This window comes from Sorghum bicolor, chromosome 2 (genome assembly GCF_000003195.3).
Source record: "Sorghum bicolor cultivar BTx623 chromosome 2, Sorghum_bicolor_NCBIv3, whole genome shotgun sequence".
Classification (NCBI taxonomy): Eukaryota; Viridiplantae; Streptophyta; class Magnoliopsida; order Poales; family Poaceae; genus Sorghum; species Sorghum bicolor.
The window spans coordinates 6,478,655-6,499,571 of record NC_012871.2 but is presented as its reverse complement, the minus strand read 5'-3'; the positions used below and the strand labels follow the sequence as shown (position 1 = coordinate 6,499,571).

At 42.1% G+C, this 20,917-nt stretch overlaps 2 protein-coding genes across 2 annotated transcripts; both read right to left on the bottom strand.

The window, feature by feature from the left end:
- Window positions 2,285-4,395, bottom strand: LOC8063658 (ent-isokaurene C2-hydroxylase). The gene is made up of 2 exons (XM_002459447.2): window positions 3,439-4,395; window positions 2,285-3,055 (listed from the first exon to the last, which is right to left on the bottom strand). Exons 1-2 carry the CDS (start codon window positions 4,339-4,341, stop codon window positions 2,423-2,425), a joined length of 1,536 nt encoding a protein of 511 aa, XP_002459492.1. The 5' UTR covers window positions 4,342-4,395; the 3' UTR covers window positions 2,285-2,422.
- On the bottom strand, window positions 15,546-17,508 carry LOC8075069 (ent-cassadiene C2-hydroxylase). The gene is made up of 2 exons (XM_002459446.2): window positions 16,523-17,508; window positions 15,546-16,395 (listed from the first exon to the last, which is right to left on the bottom strand). The coding sequence occupies exons 1-2, from the start codon at window positions 17,435-17,437 to the stop codon at window positions 15,769-15,771; spliced, it is 1,542 nt and encodes a 513-aa protein (XP_002459491.1). The 5' UTR covers window positions 17,438-17,508; the 3' UTR covers window positions 15,546-15,768.

The following is a 20,917-nucleotide window of genomic DNA, read 5'->3' as shown; positions in this document are numbered from 1 at the left end:
TTCTCCCTCGTCGTAGCCGAGTGGAACTCGGTGGGAGCAACCGAACCAGCGTAATCTTCCAAGATCCCGAAACTCTCGCGATTTTTTGCCGTTTTGTGCGCTATAAAGTCCTTTTCCAACCCCGGGGTCTCCCCTTGCTGCGCGGCTGCTGAACCGAGCCCTAGACACCCTAATCGGTGCATGTTTGGATCTCGCCGAGTTGGGAGCGAAGCTGCCGCCGCGGCGCGCCTCTCCTGCTCCTTTTCGGCCTAAACGAACCTTCTCGGTGAGCTCGTGGCGCGTTTCTCCATCTCCCGGTGTCCTCGGTTCGAGTTTTGGTGCACGGATTTGAGAAGTGGTACGACGCCGGCGAGCTCAAGGCCTCGGGCCATGGCGCCACCGCGCCGGAGTAGGCAGCCGGCCGGCCGAACCGCCGTTGCCCCTGGGGCAAATCAGGATCGCCCGATCGGAAATCAAGGGCCCAGAATAGATCATACCGTTTCGGCCGCCATCTTGCTAAAGAGTCCCTGGGATTCTGGGGGATTTAAGCCGCGGTCCCTGGCGTCCTGGAAGGAATACGTTTTCATGTTTTAAAAGCGTATTTTAGCTCATAGCTCTCAGATTACGTTTTCAGTTAATTACAGAAATGCCATTGATCTTGTTTAGCTTATAAAATACTCATTTCAACTCCGTTTTTATCCATTCAAATTGCGTTAGGTTCGTAATTATATGCTCTACATGTTGGAAACATTAGTTACAGTTTTGAAACTTTTTATTTCTGCAGTACTATTTAATTAATTATTTCTCTATAGGAAATCTTAGAAAATTCATATCTTTCACGTTTTAATTCCGATTTTCGTGAACTTTCCGTCTGTGGGATCGTATCGCTGCGTAGAATATTTTGATGAACTTTTATATTTGTTTTACCACTGGTTGGTGTAATGTTCTAATTATACCTTGTTGCTTCGTGTATGATTGTCTACATTGGATTGCGTGTTGTTGATTGATGTGGGATTAGACGGTGAGCCGTACGTTGGTGACCAAGACCAAGCTTTTGAGGACCAGCAGGCTCAGGAGAGCTTTGAGCAAGGCAAGTATAACTTGGGATCATCCTTGTTACCTATTCACTTATAACTACACATATATGTCATATGCATGCTATTACCCTGTCGACCTTAGCAAAATCATAGATGATTGTTACCTGGATTCCTTGCTACCTACTTGATATGCATTTGGTGTAGATGTGCTAGTGCTTGATAAATCCATGATCTTGTAAGATGATTAATAGCTATGCAATGAACGTTAAAAGATGACAAATAACTATATGAGATCTTGTCTGTAAGTGATCACCGGGACAACAGTGCAACCATGAGGGCTATAATGGCTCTGGCTTTAGCTTAGTATGAAGACCTTTTCTAGCTTGTTAGAGGTTACCCGAAAGGGCGGAGGGGCTGAACCGACACGGGTATAGTGCGAGCCCCTGTCCCTATGTGTATAGGCTGCGCGTCATTGTGCCATTCGGAAGGAGGGTATCTATATCTGCTCGCAAAGGAAACCTTGCGGCCCTAACATGTTAGACGAACTTTTGAAAAGCTTCATAGTGATCCCTGCCGACCTTCCTTGGAAGTGGGTTAAGAGGCTGATCACCTCGGGCGAAAGGGTAAATCATGACTCATGGGTAAAGATGTACAACCTCTGCAGAGTGTTAAAACTAGTATACTAGCCGTGCTCACGGTTATGAGCGGCCTTGGGGGTTCTTGCTGCGCCGACGATGAGCTTATTAAGTTGTTATGTTCATTTGATTATCGTTTATGCTATGAATTAATTATGCTTACACTTGATCATGGAATTAAAGGAATATTTATGTTACCTTGACAATTGCTCATTAATTATGAACATGCTATCCACCATTAAAAGCTAAATGCAGTCAAACCAGTGTCAGCTATTTGAGCCTCATGAACCCCTGGTTATACTTGTTGAGTACGATATGTGCTCACTCTTGCAATTTCCCAACACCTCAGGAAATGATAATGAAGATGACTGGAATGAGGATTACCGTTATGAGTACTAGGTTTGGAGTCAACCAGTCAACAGTGTCCCTGTGTGGAGCTTCCGTCGAGAGCGTTGTTTACTCTATGCTATCATTTTTGTATGAGACTATGTGATTTATTATGTTTCGCTATGTAATAAACACTGCAATGGTACATTTGAGATTTGTCTACTTATGTGTGCGACTATTCCTGGGGCACATATGAGTTTTTTATGCATCCTATTTTGTTCTTAAAATATGGGTGTGACACAGTGGCAACTGGATATATACATCATAGAGGATAAATCTTTATTTCCTACACGTACCATCTTTCATAGCTGCTAGTGCCATACAGTTGAAAAACGCGCCGCCGTATTATTATTATTATATTATTATTAGATCTGCATGTCTTGTTCACACATTAGCAGCCAGAGGAACATGAGTAACGGGGTACAAAATCAGGCTTGTTTTCTTAGAAGCAGCTAACCCTGAAACCTCAGAAACATCAACATCCTTGGGCTCCATTCCTTCTGGCAGTTTCCAGTCAAAGTGGTATAGAAGGCTTGCCAATGCAAGCTCGATGTTGGCGAGCCCTAGGGTAACCCCCGGGCACATCCGACGGCCAGCTCCAAATGGGAGGTACTCGTAGCTTGTTCCTTTGTAGTCTAGGTTGCTATCTTCAAACCGCTCTGGCTTGAACTCCTCGGGTTGGTCCCAATACTTAGGGTCCCTGCACATTCCCCACACATTGACAAACAAGACCATGCCCTTGGGAATGTCGTAGCCCATGATCCGGCATGCCTCGCGGCACACGCGAGGAATCAGGACTGGACCTGGGGTGTGCAGCCTCAGGGCCTCCTTGATCACCAGCTTGAGGTAGCTGAGCCTCCCAAGGTCCTGCTCGGTTATCTGCGCCTTGTTTCTTCCTTTGAAGGCATCCCGTACCTCGGCCTGCGCCTTCGCCAACACCGCCGGGTTCCGTATCAGCGCTGTCATGCACCAGTTAAGCGTCGCCGACGTTGTCTCGCTGCCGGCAGCAAACATGTCCTATATATATACATAGCAAAACAAACAAGAAGCACGCATGCAATTAACAAGCATGTACACTTGTGTGTATATATATATATACATACGGTAGCGTTTTATTCTACACCATAGGCGTAGAATATTATCATATATCACAAGTCATTTGAGCAACGAAATATTGAACAATACTGAAGGATACTGAATTGTTATACTAAACAAAATTTAGTATCGTTTATATATATTGGCTCATTCAGTATTCATGTTTCGGTATTGTTCAGTATTTTGATCCTGAGTGTAGTAGTCAATGATACCGAACGCTTTTAAGTACTACTTAGTATTTTTTTATGCTTACTTTTGGCTTAATATATATATAACTGATCGATCGATGAGCTAGGAAGGCTTACAAACAACAATCCGACGACGGACGCGTGGTTGAGCAGGGTGCTGTGTTCCTTCTGGAGCCTTAGTAGGACGCCGACGAAGCCCTCGTTGTTCCCCTCGCCACCGCCGCCATCCATGGCCATGGCTTCCGCTTTCTCTTGTATGACCTGCTCGAGGACGCGCTGCATCCTCTTGCGGCACGCGAGCACCTTGCGCGGCGCCATGGCGAAAAACTGTAGGACCCTCGAGGACGGGAAGAGGTCAGCAACGGTCAGTGAAAAGGTTTCCCTGAGACCTGTGCTGAAGGCGTCGAGGAACTCGTGATGGTACTTGCAGCGGTTGCCGACGGACTCCAGCACGAAGGTGTCATTGACGAACTTGGACACCATCTTGGTGAGGTCGACGGCAGCGCCTGCGGCGGCGGACGCACTGACGTCCTGGAGGAGCCGGGCCACCTCCTGCTCGCGGATGTGCTGGAACGACTGCACCCGGGAGTGGGTGAGCAGCTCCGTCACGCAGATCTTGCGGAGCTGGCGCCACCGCTCGCCGTAGGGTGCCAGCGCGACGTCGTTGCCGTCGAAGGTGAGAGCTTTGAGCGTGGGGTTCACGTTCCGGTCGGCGAACGCGAGGTCCTGCGTCTTCAGGGCCTCCTGCGCCGCCTCCGGCGACGACAGGACCAACGCCGGCACCTCGCCAAGCCGGAGCATCATGACTGGTCCGTACTTGTGCGCCAGCCGGCGCATTGCGTGGTGGGGTAGGCCGCCGGCGATGAGGTGGTGGAGGCTGCCGATCACTGGCAGCGTCCATGGCCCCGGCGGCAGGTTAAGCTTTGGTTTCGCGAGGAGCGGAGACTTGATGATGAGCTTGGTGAGGAGGACGACGACAAGCACGGACACAGACAAGGCGAGGAGCACCTTGCTCTCCATGGTGGCTAACCACTGCAAGGAGTAGACTTTATTAAGTGTTTTCGACAGGGACAAGGTTTGTGCGCTCGTGCTCGGCATTATGATGTTGCCCTGGCTTAATTTATATCCATACTACTGTAGTATGGGAGCAGCCTGCATTACGTATATCGTCAAAACATCGTGGCTTGACATTTTTGAGTATTGGACCGAGAAGTTTGCTACGTAAGCTTGGGCACAGCATTGCAAGCACGTGGTTAGAAAATAGTAAAAGATCCAAGGACGACTGTTATATACAAAAAAAAATATATCGTTTAGAACAACGACATGATTTCTAAAACCTAACTTCAACTCTTACTTTTATTAAAATATTTCTTAAATAATGGTATACGTACTTCCTCCATCCCAAATTGTAAATCATTCCAAGAATCTTGGAGAGTCAAATTTTTCAAAGTTTGACCAAATTTATATGATAAAATAATTATTATTATTATGGTACCAACTAAATATTATTAGATTCTTCCTAAATTATATTTTCATAATATACTCTTACGTTACAAATCTTAGTATTTTACTCTATAATTTTGGTCAAACGTGAAAATGCTTTGACTCTCCAAGATTCTTGGAATGACTTACAATTTGGGATAGAGGGAGTATATTTTTATGAAAATATTTTTCAAGACAAATCTATTCATATGGTTTTCATATTTCAACTCAACAACTTAAAAGCTATGTATGATTTATATTCTCAACGTTGACATAAACCTTGTCCAAAACGACTTTCTTTATATATATATATATATGGAGGAAGTATAGATGAATATTTTTTTTAGTTAGTACAATTTGGACACACACAACCCCACAACACTTCATACTCACACCACACGTATACACACGCAAAGAAGAGATTGGAAGGCTCTCTAGCCTACGGTGCACAAACACACAATACCACTAAATGTGACCCTAAAATTTCCAGAAGAAATTCAGAAAAAGGTGCAGCACCAACCCTGGTGAGTAGCGTCCTATATGATAGTCCTACCATTGGAACACAGGCCTATTCGCAACTGTTAATTAAGTTTTTTACTATGATACGCTCTCTTCATTTCAATTACACTTTATCCTAAGTTAAAATGTATATTTTATATTAATAGTTGATCAACAAAAAGAAGCCTCCACGTCCACTCTCATGGTCTAGAAATTTCCATGTTAACTGGAAAAAAGAGAAAGATCTGGAACGTTGATTGTTATGATATCTAACGGTGTAGGTAAAACCAAGAGTCCTTGGTAGATCTAAATAAAACAAAGAGTCCAAGATAGAATACAACAAATAAAAGCTAATTTGGAATAAAAAGTAAGGTTAAATTAGAAGTTCGACTATGATACGAAATAGGCACTAACAATAGCTAGCCAAATTTCAAAATAAAAAATAAGGTGACATTAGAAATTCAACCTCACATTTAATTGTAGCCACAATTAATTGTAGCATTTGCACATATATCTAAATAGAAATCATATGATCATCATACAATCTCTGCACATGAACACAGGGATGCACCATTCTCACATTCATATGTGAACCAACAATTCGACTTCACATTTAACACATCAGGTACACATCTTCATGTCAGTAAGTTTGCAACATAGAAAATAAGAGAAGTCGTCTTACATTGACTTGGCTACTACTAATAAAACTGTAAAACATCATATACCTTAAATCAATTCTACCTACGTACGGTTTCGTATGCATAACACTGGAATGGTGGTGCTAAACTGAGGTAAGCATGTGGCATCAAAGCTTCATGGTGTTGACGTCACCAAATCTTGTACCATTTGCATTCTCAACCATGCTGATGCCGTTTTCCAGTTTTGAGCCAACATGTGAAGAATTAGTACTCTGAGATGTGCAGAAGTACAAATTCAAAAGGTTAGGAAGCATAGATGCCGATGTTAGCTGCAAGAAGATGTTTTACTGCACAACGCGTCAATGATAATGAGGCCTTGTTTAGTTTCTAAAATTTTTCAACATTCCCCATCACATCAAATCTTGCGGCACATATATAAAGCATTAAATATAGATAAAAAAGATAATTAATTGCACAGTTTACCTGTAATTTACGAGACGAATCTTTTGAACCTAGTTAGTCCATGATTAGACAATATTTGTCAAATAAAAACAAAAGTGTTACAATAGCAAAATCCAAAAAAATTCGCGAACTAAACAAGGCCTGATGAGAGTGACTTGACAAAGGAAAATTCAATGCTGGCATTTGCCACACATGCCATTTAATAAGTCACCAACCGAACCATGGAAGCCAAACACATGCATAATTCTAGTAAAGTTCAACCAAGGGCGTGTTCCAATAAAATGCCTGTGCAAATGTAGTTTTTGTGGCGGTCTAAGGAAACCACCCAAGAAAACACATCAAAATTCTTTGACGTTCATGATAACACTAAAGAAAAGCCAACATTTTCTTGGTGGTTCAAAGTAGCCACAAAGAAAACATGTTATTTTCTTGGCGGGTTTCACGGGACCCGCAAGAAAACTGAGTATTATCTTGGCGGTTAACACTCCCTCACTACTAGAAACAACCTCTTTGCCGAGATCTAGAATCTTTGCCGAGGGTCTAAACGCGGGCTCTCGACAAATATATTGTTTGCCGAGAGTCGGCCCTCGGCAAAGAACGGTTGTCGGTGAAATAATATTTGAAAGAACAACCATTGGCAAAGATATCTTTGCCGACAAAGGGGCTCTCGGCAAAGGTTAACTCTCGTTAGCCAGACCGTCAGTAAAGAAAACGGCAGGGGTAAGAGCCGTCCCCTGGCGTTTCCTTTGCCGAGAGTTCTGGGTTAGCTCTCGGCAAAGTATTTGTTTGCCAAGAGCTAACCTTAGGCTCTCGGCAAAGAATTTTTTTTGTTTTTTTCCTCAAAATTTTTTCTGTAGCGTCACCAATGTAACTTGAAGTCAGATTTAAAATTTGGGACAACTTTATTAACTTTAGATATATTTTATTCATTTATTTCATTTACTTTAATTTTTTTGATAAATCAATTTTGAACTGCAGGTGTATGAAATAATGGGATTTAGTGATTCAAAAAATATTTTTCATGATACTTAGTGTATGTTGAGGTCATATTCAGTAGCTCACATGAAATTACAAGCATCTTGTCTGGATAACACGACATGTGTACGTTGACTGAAATTTTTTTCAAAATTTTTATAAATAGCAGACGAAGTCCAAAATTCACAAAACTTTAGCAGATGTCACATGAAGAACAAGTTGTGACAGGCGATGGTTAAAACCTAGACATCTCTTCATGTGATCACATGAAGAGATGTCTGGGTTTTAACCATCGTCTGTCACAACTTACTCGAAACCTTCCAAATTTTTTATCATGGCCTTCACATGTGATATAGTGATATCTCCTCCGTCTTCTACTCCGATGAGTACCCGAACGAAGGCTTTTCTTTCTCGAGGTGTCAAACATAGTGACATGTAGTGAAACCTAGTGAAACCTAGTGCTACTACTTATTGGTTTCCTATTTATCTTATATCATACATTCCACATCAAATTTGTGCAGCGTCAGTCGGCGGCGTCCAACGATCCAGCCCTTCTGCTAGGCAACTCGTCGGGATCACACGTGGGGACCTCGGCGCCATAGGGGCCGTCACCGTGACCAGCTTGGAGCCTATTATTTATTCTTTAGGTTGTTTATCATGGATACTGCTTATGTTGGTACTTAGAGACTTCCATTTGCGAGTTTGAACTTAATACTTCGTTTGTGATGTGACATATGTGGTTTGAATGTGATATATTGTGATATATGTGGTTTGAATGTGATATATTGTGACATATGTGGTTTGGATATGATATATATGTTTATATGTTGTCAGAAAATGAAAAAACAAAAAAAATGGAATTTCCCTGGAGGCTTTGCCGAGGGCAATGGTTAGACTCTCGACAAAGAATTAAGGCTTTGCCGAAAGCCATGCCTAGCTCTCGGCAAAGCTAATTTTTTTAAAAAGAAAAAAGATTCTTTGCCGAGAACCGCACCACAGCTCTCCGCAAAGAGTTTTGTAAAAAAAGAAAAAAATTCTCTGCTGAGAGCCGACTCTCGACAAACCTTTTTTTTTAAAAAAAAAGAAAAAATTCTTTGCCGAGAGGCAGCCCAGCTCTCGGCAAAGTGGGCCGTCACGGTGACTTGGGCCGTCACGGTGGCTTTTCTTTACCGAGAGCACGTGTTTCGACTCTCGGCAAAGAGGTTTGCTGTCGACAAGTCCTGTTACGTCCGCCTTTTGCTCCTGCTTATACTAACTAGCTGTCTATTTGCAGTGATCAAATGAGTGTTGAAATCACATTGGAGCGTCCTCTTTGAACGATTACCTCTGTAGTGTGGATCTAGTGTCGCTGCTGCCAGCATGCAGTTAGAGCTTCTTGCTCGACCATACGGTCATACCCCAGTAGCCAAGTTCATTTTGCGCTGCAGACAACAAGGAGCAACTTTGACTCTAGCTCAAAAGCAGCCGAACAACAGTTGTCTATATATATAGCGACTCACTAGCTAGTCGCAATTAAATTCTTTCATTCCTCAGCTGTCTATAGCGACTGACTAGCTAGTCGTTCATTCTTCCACAAAGGACTGGTCACCACGTAGTCCAGTCTATATATGCTCATGTGCCTAGAACTTTTACTGCAAAATTTTGGTCGGTAGTGTACTGATATAGCTGACGGATTGGTACGTCTCGAAGTATGCCAGTCCATGGCCTCGGTCACGATACGTGTGCTGATCGTTCAAGCATCCCTAGCTTATGGTCAACCAACTTTGAACAATGAATCAATTTCTAGAGTTATTTTAAGCCAAAATTTTTAAATTTGACCGAGCTTTTAGAAAAAACCGCTAAGATTTAGGGTATAAAATTAGTATCATTATATTTTTTATAAAATATATTTTTCATAAGATACTCATTCTATGTCATAGATATTGTTACTTTTTTCAAAAATGTTAGCCAGTTTTAAAAAAGTTGATTGACGTTGTAAATTGATTCTTTCAAGGACAGAATATATATGTTTAATAGTAGTGTGTGTAGTCATTGTGGCGCCGTCAAAGAAATATGATGCCTAGCTACCTGCAAAACATCTATCAGCAACCTGATAAAATTAAGGATGAAAACGGAACGAAAATATCCCGAATCGAACCGAACCGCTTTCTATACTTGATCCGATCGAATTCGTATTTTTTTGTCCGACTATATCGTTTTCGCTTTCGTATTTTAGATGTTTCGTATTTCAAATATAAAAATAGAAAACGGTTTTGACATTTTTCGACCGTTTTCTACTTTTCTACTTTTAATTTGAAATATTTCGAATTCAAAATTTAGTTTAAACCGAATTTAGTCAACTGTAGGGTCACACAGCCCAATTACATACTACTCATCATACATCTACGTTCTTTCTACTGGTGGCTAGTTGCGTTCATTTTGGCTATTAATTGCTTTTCTAGACTTGTATTTATGTGTGGGCTATTGTATTAAATACCTAAGACCAAGGATCATGCACTTTCTAATTATTATATGCACTTGAACTTGATCCTGTATATACTTAGTCATGCACTTGGTACTATATATCGGTATTTCGTATTGAGTTTTCGTATATCGATCGTGTTCGACATAAATCCGATCGAATTGGTTCGTTTTTTAAATTCTCGATATTTCGTAAGTTCGTGTTCGTTTTCGTGTCTGACTTTACCGTTTTCGTTTTCGTTTTCGTATTTCAAATGTAAAAGTAGAAAACAATTTAGCAGTTTTTCGACCGTTTCCGACCGTTTTCATCCTTAGATAAAATACAGCTTTCCAATTAAAATTAAATTAAACTAAAATTATGTTGAAGCCACGATTTCATATGGCCCTGTCGATCCTCTGATGGTGTTCCACAGGTTTTCCTGCCTTGGATATAGACATATGTTTGTTAGAGTGCTTAGCGGAATACAACCCACCTCATTATATCCACGAGCTAGTGCCATTCGTGCTGCCCACAACGTACATATATTACCAAGGTCTTAGGTCTGACACATGCATGTGTGGTGGTATTCAGCAAGCAATCTATGACAACGACTAGGATCACCTCTAGCAACCAAGATCTCGAACCAAGATTATATATGTAGGAGTTCATCACACATGCATAGAGCAGCCGCACAGGACAAACATATAAAGTAATTAACTAAGATGAAACCATATAACATGTCTATCTGGATTTAAGTCCTCGATAGAACTTGTATTTTTCTAAAATTTATTTTAGGATTTAATGGTGCTACGCTTTCAGTGGTAGATAGGTAACGTCTCTATCAACAACAAGACGCTTGATGGTAACTTCGTAAATTTCAAGATGTGCCGACTCAGTACTTTGAAGGTGCTTATATAGATAGAGTTTGCGTACATACATGTGTAGGAGTACGAGTAAGGCCTTGTTTAGTTTCAAAAAAATTTAAGATTCCCCATCACATCGAATAGATGAAAATAAAAACTAATTGCACAGTTTACCTGTAAATTATGAGATTAATCTTTTAAACTTAGTTAGTCCACGATTAGATAATATTTATCAAATAAAAATAAAAGTACTACAGTGCCCAAAAATCCAAAATTTTGAGAACTGAACAAGGCCTAAGTGTTCACACGTGCTCAAAAGCAGCCATTGAACAGCTGTCTACATGTGTAGGAGCAGGAGTAAGTGTTCACATGTGCTCAAAAGCAGCCATTATTGAACAGCTGTCTATATATATAGCGACTCACTAGCTCGTCGTGCATTCATCCATTCTTCTGCAAAGGACAGGCCGGACTGGTCATCACGTAGTCCAGTCTATGCTCATGTGCCTGGACATACTGTAAAATTTTGGACGGTACTGATAACTGACGGATCGCTACGTCTCGATGCATGCATGCCTGTCCAAGGCCTCGGTCACCATATGTGTGCTGGATCGTTATGGACGAGACCACCTACGAACAATATTAGTCTTGCATGCATGCAATGCTTGTGATAGACTATATATATATATATATATATATATATATATATATATATATATATATATATTGTTTTGATGTAAGTTTAGTTGCTGCTACTTCCTTGTACACTCGTGTGTTGGCTCACTAAAAAAAAAGATATACCCAAATACAGAACATGCTTGAATTTTTATATCTATTTAGAAAACTACAAGATTTCTAGAGGCCTTTAGGTCCTTTCTTTCAAATGTACAAAAAAAAATATTCAAAAAATCTAGGTGGCTTTGGAATTTTGTTTATACGAAGAAACTTTCTTCCCATAAAGCGATTTCCATTAAATAAATCATACTTCTATGAAAATAAAATCGACTTTCATAAAAGAGGTCTTCTATTGAATGATTGATAAAAACTGAGATTCTGTTCTCAAGATGAAACGTGCTGTTTTGGGGGGGGGGGGGAGAACGACGGAATTATATATATATATATATATATATATATATATATGTCAAAGAAATATGATGCCTACCTGCAAATTAAAACATCAATCAGCAACCACCAACCAGGGCCTTATTTAGTTCGGAAAAAAATTCAGATTTCGGCACTGTAACATTTTTGTTTTTATTTGATAAATATTATCTAACTATGGACTAACTAGGCTCAAAAGATTCATCTCATAATTTACAGACAAACTATATAATTAGTTTTTATTTTCGTCTATATCTAATGTTTCATGCATGTGCTCCAAGATTTGATGTGACGGGAAATCTTTAAAAGTTTTAAACAAGGCCCAGATCATCATGCGTTGGCGCCGGGGCTAACCTCGACGACGACGTACAGAGCTGTGAGCGGAAAGGTCACCGCGCATGCACGCCAGTGAGAAAATGTCTTATACACGATCGATGCCCGCAGCTGTCTGCTCCTGGTGAAATATCCAGCCGGCAACCAGTACACCCGTCACATGCTGACATGCAATCGGTTGTGGATGTTCTTCTTCCAAAATTATGTAGACTAGTCCGTCAACCCGTGCTTACGCACGTACGGATTAGAATCTTATTAGACGTAAGCATGAGTTATTTAATATATTTGTAACAAATAAAATGTACTTGTATTTAATTACACGTCTTTCACTTTTCATTTTCTAACACAATAGTCAGTAGATACTACTCCCGGTCCATCCTCTGAGTCTCTGACGATGGTGTTAAACTGGTTTCTCGCCCTGGCTATAGGTGTCATCATCGCTCCCGTTTTCACGAATCACTCCCCAGATCACAGCGGCTAGGATCACTGCTAGCACCAAGATCTGGAACATTGGCTAAATATCATCACACATAGAGCAGAGCACAGGACAAATTTATAAAGTCCCTAAGATGAATCATATAAAATACACTACGGCAGACAACCTCTTTGTCGAGTGTTATTTTTTTCGGGCTCAGCAAAAAAGCACTCAGCAAAGAGAGAAAAAACACTCGGCAAAGAGGCTTCTTTGCCGAGTGTTTTTTCTTACCGGCAAAAAAGCCTCTTTGCTAAATGTTTTTTTTCGACACTCGACAAAGATCTTCTTTACCAAGTGTCCAAAATTACTCTGTAAAGAAAATTTTAAATTAAATTTTGAAGCCCTTATCAAATTCAAATCAAAAAGTTTTCAATTACAAAGTTGTATAACTTCTAAGATCTACAACCTTTATTTTGGTCATTTCTTCATTTGATAAAGTGAAAATAAATTTGTTCACAAATTTTACATATCTCTTTTATAGTTTATAAAACTACAAGAGAGATGTATAAGATTTGTGAAAAATTTTAGAATCACCATATCAGATGAACAAATGATCAAATAACCAAAATAAACTTTGTAGATCTTAAGAAGTTATGAAATTTTGTATTGGAAACATTTTCATTTAAGTTCATCTTTTCATGTAAAACTACGTCTTTATTTGAATTTTTAAAATTTGAATTTTTCAAATAATCTCAGATGGAAAAACTTCCTAAATAACCTTTTAGACCCAAGGTTATGAAACTTTGTAGTTGACAATTTTTCAGATTTGAAATCATTTTATCATGCAAAAACTACATTTGAATTTCTCAAATTTCAAATTCAAATGTTTGTAAACGGCCTCGGATGGAGAAACTTCCTAGATGAAAATTGTAGTTCTCAAAAAGTTATGAAATTTTGTAGTTAACAACTTTTTGATTTAAAATTGTTTAGGGCCTCAAATAATTAATTTACATATGATTTGGTATAAAATATGAGAAACCAAAATGCAATATAGACATAAGTGACAATATAGTGCAGTGGTTAGTGAGGGAGACATGTGAGAGCGAGGTCACGGGTTCGAATCCCATCGGCCGCATAGCAGAGAAATTTGTGCAAGAAATTACCGTGACTTGTGACTAAGACGGAGACAGGCGGGCCTGTCTCTATCTTTGCTGAGTGTCGAGATGACATTCGGCAAAGCCTTTACCGAGTGTCCAACATCTGACACTCAGCAAAGGAGCCTTTACCGAATAGGGCTCTGCCGAGGCCCCTTTGCCGAGTGCGAAACTTGGTAAAGCCTTTATCGAGTGCAAATGTGGCTTTACCGAGTGTCCCAGGCACTTGGCAAAGGACCAGCCAAAAGTAGTGATAAGTGGTAGCAAAAAAATCATTCACCACAAGTTTATACCTAACAATCAATAGATTAATGTTGAAGGAATCCAGAAAATCAACTGCACAAGGAGATTAGCTGGAGGCATCAATCCTTCTCCTTGAATAGATGATCAGCAAGAGACCCATGTCCCTGATGGTGGTTCTTGATACACTACTGATGAACCAACAATGACTATTGGACATCATTGTCGGTTCATCTGGAACACCAAGCGGCAGTGAGCGGTCAATCCGGTAGTGATAGATGGGCAACCACCGCCTGTTGTAAACACAAATTACTGGTGGCAGGGATATATCACAACTGGTTTGTGGATTGAATCGGCTATGATAGTTGACCATATCATTGCTAGGTAATCATAACTATTAGTGCCCGGTGTTAGTTATCAATGCTGGATTGAAATACTAACTTGACTGGACCCTCTCCCTCAGACCCAAAAATTGTTTTAACTCCGACTAAATCTCACTTCGCATCCAGGCCCCACCCTTTTTTTCCCTGCCTCATTTGTCTTTTTTCTACCTCATTTATCTCTCTTATCCGCTCTCCTCTTAGCCCCTCCCATATGTGCTCCTCCTCTCTCCCGGCTCCTCTATGTGGTCCTCCCCTCTCCGCTCTACTCTCCCTCATCCACCCCTCTCCACCCCTCCGCACGTTCCTCACAGGTCGAGAGAGGAGAGGTGGCAGGGCGAGAAGACAAGCGGCGGGTGTCTCCGAGCAGTTCGTGACCTCGAGGTGGTGGAAGGGGCTGCACGTCATGTGAGCGATGGATCTGCTGGATCCCGTCTCTAAGGCTATGGATCTAGCCTTTGGGGCGGCGGATGTGGACTAGTAGCAGATCTGGCCTCCCCGACGGCAGACCCAGTGGCAGGTTCATCAGTCCTGGGAGCGTGCGGAGAACACCTGAGCTGCTAGAGGTGGCGGTAGGATTGCACATGATGGTATCGCAGCTAACGACGGCTATGGCGCAAAGCAAGGGTGACACGACGGTGCATGCACATGGAACCAGATGTGTGCTTGGGAAGAACTAGTGCACGCACCAGACTCCGTAGGCAAGGGTGAAGCTCACTAACGCTATCGGTGAAGTCAGATGACGACTGGAGGTAGTGCGGTGATGATGGCTGATAGCGGCGGTGCATGGGCGCACGCATAGCGATGGGCGCAATAGTGAAATTGGCATGAGTGTATGGAGTAGTGAACGAGGTGAGGGCTAACTGGTGGTAGGGTTTCCTCGGCCTGAAGGTGGACGGTGACGGCCAATCGATGGTGAGCACGAGCTTCGGCCATGGCGGCTGATGCACGAAGAGAGAACATTGGGAGTGAGGAGAATAGTAGGGGAACAATGAGGGACGCGATGGAGACATTCTTGGATGTACCATAGACTCTTGGTTTTACCTACACTGTTAGATTATCATAATAATCAATGGTCTACATCCTTGTTATAAAAAATGGTCTACGTCTTTATTTTTTTTTCTGATTAACATTGGAATTTCTAGACCTTGAGAGCGAACATGGAGGCTTCTTTTGTTGATCAACTATAAATATAATAGATTGTTACCAAGCAGTAATATGGCACATTGTGACTCATTTGCTTTTGTTATTTATATATAGCGGACAAAATATATACGAAAAACACTAATTACATAAAAATACATTCAACAGCAGAAGGGACCGATATGCATGCGACTGGATATATACATATTATCCAAGCCTGATTCTTATTTGCTGTACGTCTAGAAACAATATAGTCACGGCAAAATCAGGCTTATTTTTATGCATTATTAGTGCCATGCTGGTTGATCCACCATATTGCACCTTATTTATGCATTATTAGCCGGAGAAATGCGAGTAACCGGGTGCAAAATCAGGCTTGTTTTCTTACTTGCAGCCATTCCTGAAGCCTCGGATACATCAACATCCTTGGGCTCTATCCCGTCAGGCAGCTTCCAGTCAAAGTGGTATAGAAAGCTCGCTAGTGCAAGCTCAATGTTGTCCAACCCTAGGTTTATTCCTGGGCACATCCGACGGCCAGCTCCAAACGGGAGGTACTCGAAGTTTGTTCCTTTGTAGTCTAGGTTGTTTTTTTCAAACCGCTCTGGCTTGAACTCCATGGGATTGTCCCAATACTTGGGGTCCCTGCCAATTGACCACACATTTATGAACAACACCGTGCCCTCGGCGATGTCGTAGCCCATGATCTGGCATGTCTCTCGGCACACCCGAGGGATCAGCACTGGACCTGGGGGGTGCAGCCTGAGGGTCTCCTTGATCACCAGCTTCAGGTATCTGAGACCCTCAAGGTCTTGCTCGGTTATCTTGTTTTTCCCTTTGAAGGCATCCCGTACCTCGGCCTGCGCTTTCGCCATCACCGCCGGGAACCGGAGTAGCTCAGTCATGCACCAGGTAAGCGTGATCGACGAGGTCTCGCTGCCCGCCGCAAACATGTCCTAGTAGCACATGAAATAATAAGAAGAGCACGCATGTCAGTAGTCATCGTCACCAGTTTAATTTTAGCCGGATGAATAATATGGATGGATCGGAGGAGGCGATCAGAGAATATATAGATCCACTTACAAACATCAAGGCCACGACAGTGTTGTCGGTGAGCTCGACAGGTGCACTGTTTTCCTTCTGGAGCCTTATCAGGACACTGAGGAAGCATTCGTTCCCGGCGCCTTCCTCGTCGTCGCCGCGGTCCATGGCTTCCATTTTCTCTCTTATGACCTGCTTGAGGACGCGCTGCATCCTGCTGCGGGCCGTGAATACCTTGCGCGGTGCCGTGCCAAGAAGCTGCAAGAGCCTCGACGACGGGAAGATGTCAGCGACGGTCACCGACGAGGTCTGCCGGAGCGCTGTGCGGAAGGCGTCGAGGTACTCGTCTTGATACTTGCACCGGCTGCCGACGGACTCCCTGACGAAGGTGTCATTGATGAACCTGTAGATCATCTTGGTGAGGTCGACGGGGGAGCCTGCGCCGGCGAGCGTGGTGAGGTTCTGAATGAACCGGGCAACCTCCTCCTCCCGGATGTGCCGGTACGACAGCAGCCGGGCGGCGCCGGGGTTGAGCAGCTCCGTCACACAGATCTTCCGGAGCTGACGCCACCGCTCGCCGTAGGGGGCGAAGGTGAGGTCAGTGCCGTTGTAGGTGAGTGCGTTGAGGGTGGCGTTCAAGTTCCGGTCGGCGAACTTGAGGTCGTTTGTCTTCAAGACCTCCTCTGCCGCCTCCGGCGACGATAGCACCAACGCCGGCACCTCGCCGAGCCGGAGCATCATGATCGGACCGTACTTCTTCGCCAGCCGGCACATTGCTTGGTGGGGGCTAGGGGTGCTGCTGATGAGGTGGTGGAGGCTGCCGATCACTGGCAGCATCCATGGCGCTGGGGGAAGGTTAAGCTTTGGTTTGGCGACGAGCAGAGACTTGAGCCTGGAGAGCACGACGATGAGAAGCACGGGCAAGGACAAGACGAGGAACAACTTGCTGCCTTCCATGTGGCTATCTTAATTTTTTTCCCCCACGCTTTTGGTTGCTAGATGAACTTGTTGTGTGTGTGTGTGTGCAATACTGATGTGGAGCACGATAAAGCTCGTGGTCGTGGCTTAGTTTATACTGATGTGGAGTACGCGGCAGCCTGCAAAATAGTACATGTAAAAGTCATGTACTCTTTTGTTGAAGGCAGTCAAAGTAAAGATGTTGTGGCTTGACATTGGGATATCGTGGTTTGACAATTTGGTCACGCGGTCAGCTTCACCTCGTTCGGCGGGTAGTGCAGGGTGCAATGCATCTGCGATGCGTCTCCTTCGGCGCCCGGGAGGGATAGCTGCTGTACTTATTGCTCTCGCCTTCTACAGGTATAGTTTTGGGTTTCTTCGGTGTAACTAAAAATACCGGAGGGAGCCCGTAAGACCGAAAGGCCAATTTTTAATCAAAATTTCACTAAAATCAGTCTAATAATGATTAAATTTTTAATCAAATTTTAATCAAAATTTACAATACTATTCAATACCGGGACCAATATTGACCGATTTTCGGCCGGTATGGAGAATTATGGCTATAGGTGCATGCCACAATGCCGTCCACCTCATGCTCCACGTGGCATGCATATGTAAGTTCCTTTGAAAACTTACTAAGACCATATGTTGCTCACTTTAGATTATGGAAATTTCTTCGTTTAGTAAGGGTAGATTACATCTCATTAAACTATATTTTACTATTTTCATTTTGGTGTAAATATTATTTTTAATTAGTTGTAAAATAGGCTAATGAGTGGAATCTATTACCTTGGCTATTTAGATAGTTTCCTTGGTGGTTGTAAGCCCCTATGAAAATTAATTTACTTGACTGTTTGTCAATCCTCAAGAAAACTTCTTTCTTTAGCGGTTGCAACATATTTTCTTGGCTCTTGGGCAAATTAATTAAGTTTGGTTGTAGTTTTGTGGACGGTCAGCGTCCAAGAAAATCATCCCTAAGTGCCAAAACAATAAAAGAAACTAATTTCTCATGTCTTCTATTCTTTAGTAGTTTACCCTAAAAACCAAAAAAAATTCAAGATTTTCCGTCACATTAAATCTTGCGGCATAGGCATGGAACATTAAATATAGATTCAAAATAAAAACTAATTGCACAGTTTGATTGTAAATCGCGAGACGTATCTTTTAAGCCTAGTTACTTCATGATTGACCAATGTTTGTCAAATAAAAACGAAAGTGTTATAGTGTCAAAAGCCAAAAACTTTTTAGATCTAAACGAGGCCTTAGTGTGTTTGCATAACGGTTTGTGGCTAAGAATTATTTTCTTGGCGGTTTAAGTCCTTTCCTTGGCAGTTTTTGGCACTCAACGCAATTTAGAATTGTGGTAGTGAGATGATATATCTGCAGATCATTTCCCCCGTAGGTATTTGGCGCACATGTAATGTATAGTCGACGATCACGGCAGGGCACGGAACGCCAACTGCGACGGAAGGGCTATGGTGTCTCTTCGGCTTAGGCTATATCCAAAATATAATCCTGAGCCCTTGGTGACTGGAGTTCTCTGCGCGTGGCAAGGATTCCCAATGCAATCCGTCCATCCCACCTACTCCCATTGACTTGTGTTGTTACTGCCCATGCATTGGGGCACATGCACCAAAAATGAGGTCCAGATTGTATGCTCTTGGATTGAAAACCGTCACCAGTGAACACCACCGCCACGGCCACAAAGTGTCCGACCAGGAGATCTCGTTATGTCCCCATCAGAACACCCCGAAATGAAATCTCTATTGCATGCGAATCTTTGGTGTACTACTCTGAGATTGTATCCTTTAGGAAAGTTGATGCAGTCTTAGGCTATCTTTTTCGTATTGATAGAGGTGGGCAATTTAGATATGAACATAGTTTTCATACTATACTCATAACAATTGTAGAATTTAAGTAAAGATATACTAGGATTTAGGCTACTTTTTAATAATGACAGATGTAGGTAATTATTTTTTTATGAAATAGGAGGGATTTGCACGCCTACAAATTTATTAAAATAATAGAAAACAGAGTACACAGTACAGAGAGGAAACTTAAGAAACAAAGAAGGAAAGGAAGAAACTAAGGCCAAACAGAAAGATTACAACGGATTTTGTATCCATAGATCAAATGTGACTGAAACTTTAGTCTCTGCCCTCCAAGATAACAAAGCTAATTCTTTTCTGAAGAGTTCCTTAGCTGTTTGAAGATTTGGCTGAACATTTGTGAATTTTTTTAGAAAGGCGGCAAGAGCTTTGCCATATTTTTATTAGACGAGGAAAAAAACAGAACAGATTTACAACAACTTACATTGCAACTCGACTTGAAACTACTATGGCACACATGCCAAAAACCAAAAGACTACTGAAAAAGAAGAGACAGAAAGAAAAAAGTAACCGGTTCCAAACCACTGTATTGCACTAGCATAAACACCTACTCAACAACAGTGCTAGTTCTTGTTGCCATTTGGTATCGTTGAATTTCATCCTTGCACAGCTGGGCTACTTGGATCGGTTGCAGATGTTTTTGTTGGAAAGTTCTTCTATTGTGTTCCTTCTAGACGTTCCATGACACCATCTATCTTTCTTCGTCATTTCTATCAAACTTTGCTCGGCATTTGCGCCAGTAACCATGTAAGGATCAACCGAGTTTAGCGCGTACAGATTGAGCCATTGTTTTAAATAGAACCAGACTTGCTTTGCATAGGTGCAATCTTTGCAAAGATGAGTTGGCGTTTCTGGGTCCATTCCACATAGTTTGCAAATGGAATCATTTGCCCAATTACGTTTCATCAAGTTGTTGGCACTTAGAATTTTCTTGTGTAGAAGTGTCCATGCAAAGAATCGCCATTTAGGTTCAGCTTGTGCTTTCCAAATTGGTGTCAATTTTAGCTTGCTGAAAGATCCTTAAACTTGGATGGTGTATGCGCTTTTGATTGTGTATTCCCCATCTCTTGTCCATCTCCAACGTATTGTGTCCTCACTGTTTTCCTAAAGTGTAGTTTCTTGTACTCGTTCCCATAGTGCGGCGTACTCATGCAGCTCTTGAACTGTTTGCAGTGGTAGGATATATATATGTGCCACTCACCGGTTATATTGAAGTGCCTTCCACACCGTAATTTTTTTTCTCTTAGCTTTTCGGAATAGGTTCGGCGCAATGCTCTTTGGCGATGTACCCTCAATCCAGGACGACGTCAAAAATTTGTAGTTTTACTATTTCCTAATGTTATCACTGTGGAGGCCGCAAAGAGATCACGATCACGCCAATCGCATGACAAATCTAGGCAATTCCAAAACATTCGTGAATATGTAGTCATTTTTTAGTGTCCAAATCGTCCAGGTCATCAGGATAGCGACCACCACCGTGAAAAAGACCGGATGGGATTGACTCTTAATTTGCAAAATGCAGTCATTTGATGCCGTTTCCAATTTGAAAAGTTATACCCAGTAAGTTCTATAGCAGTCCTTGGCAAATGGA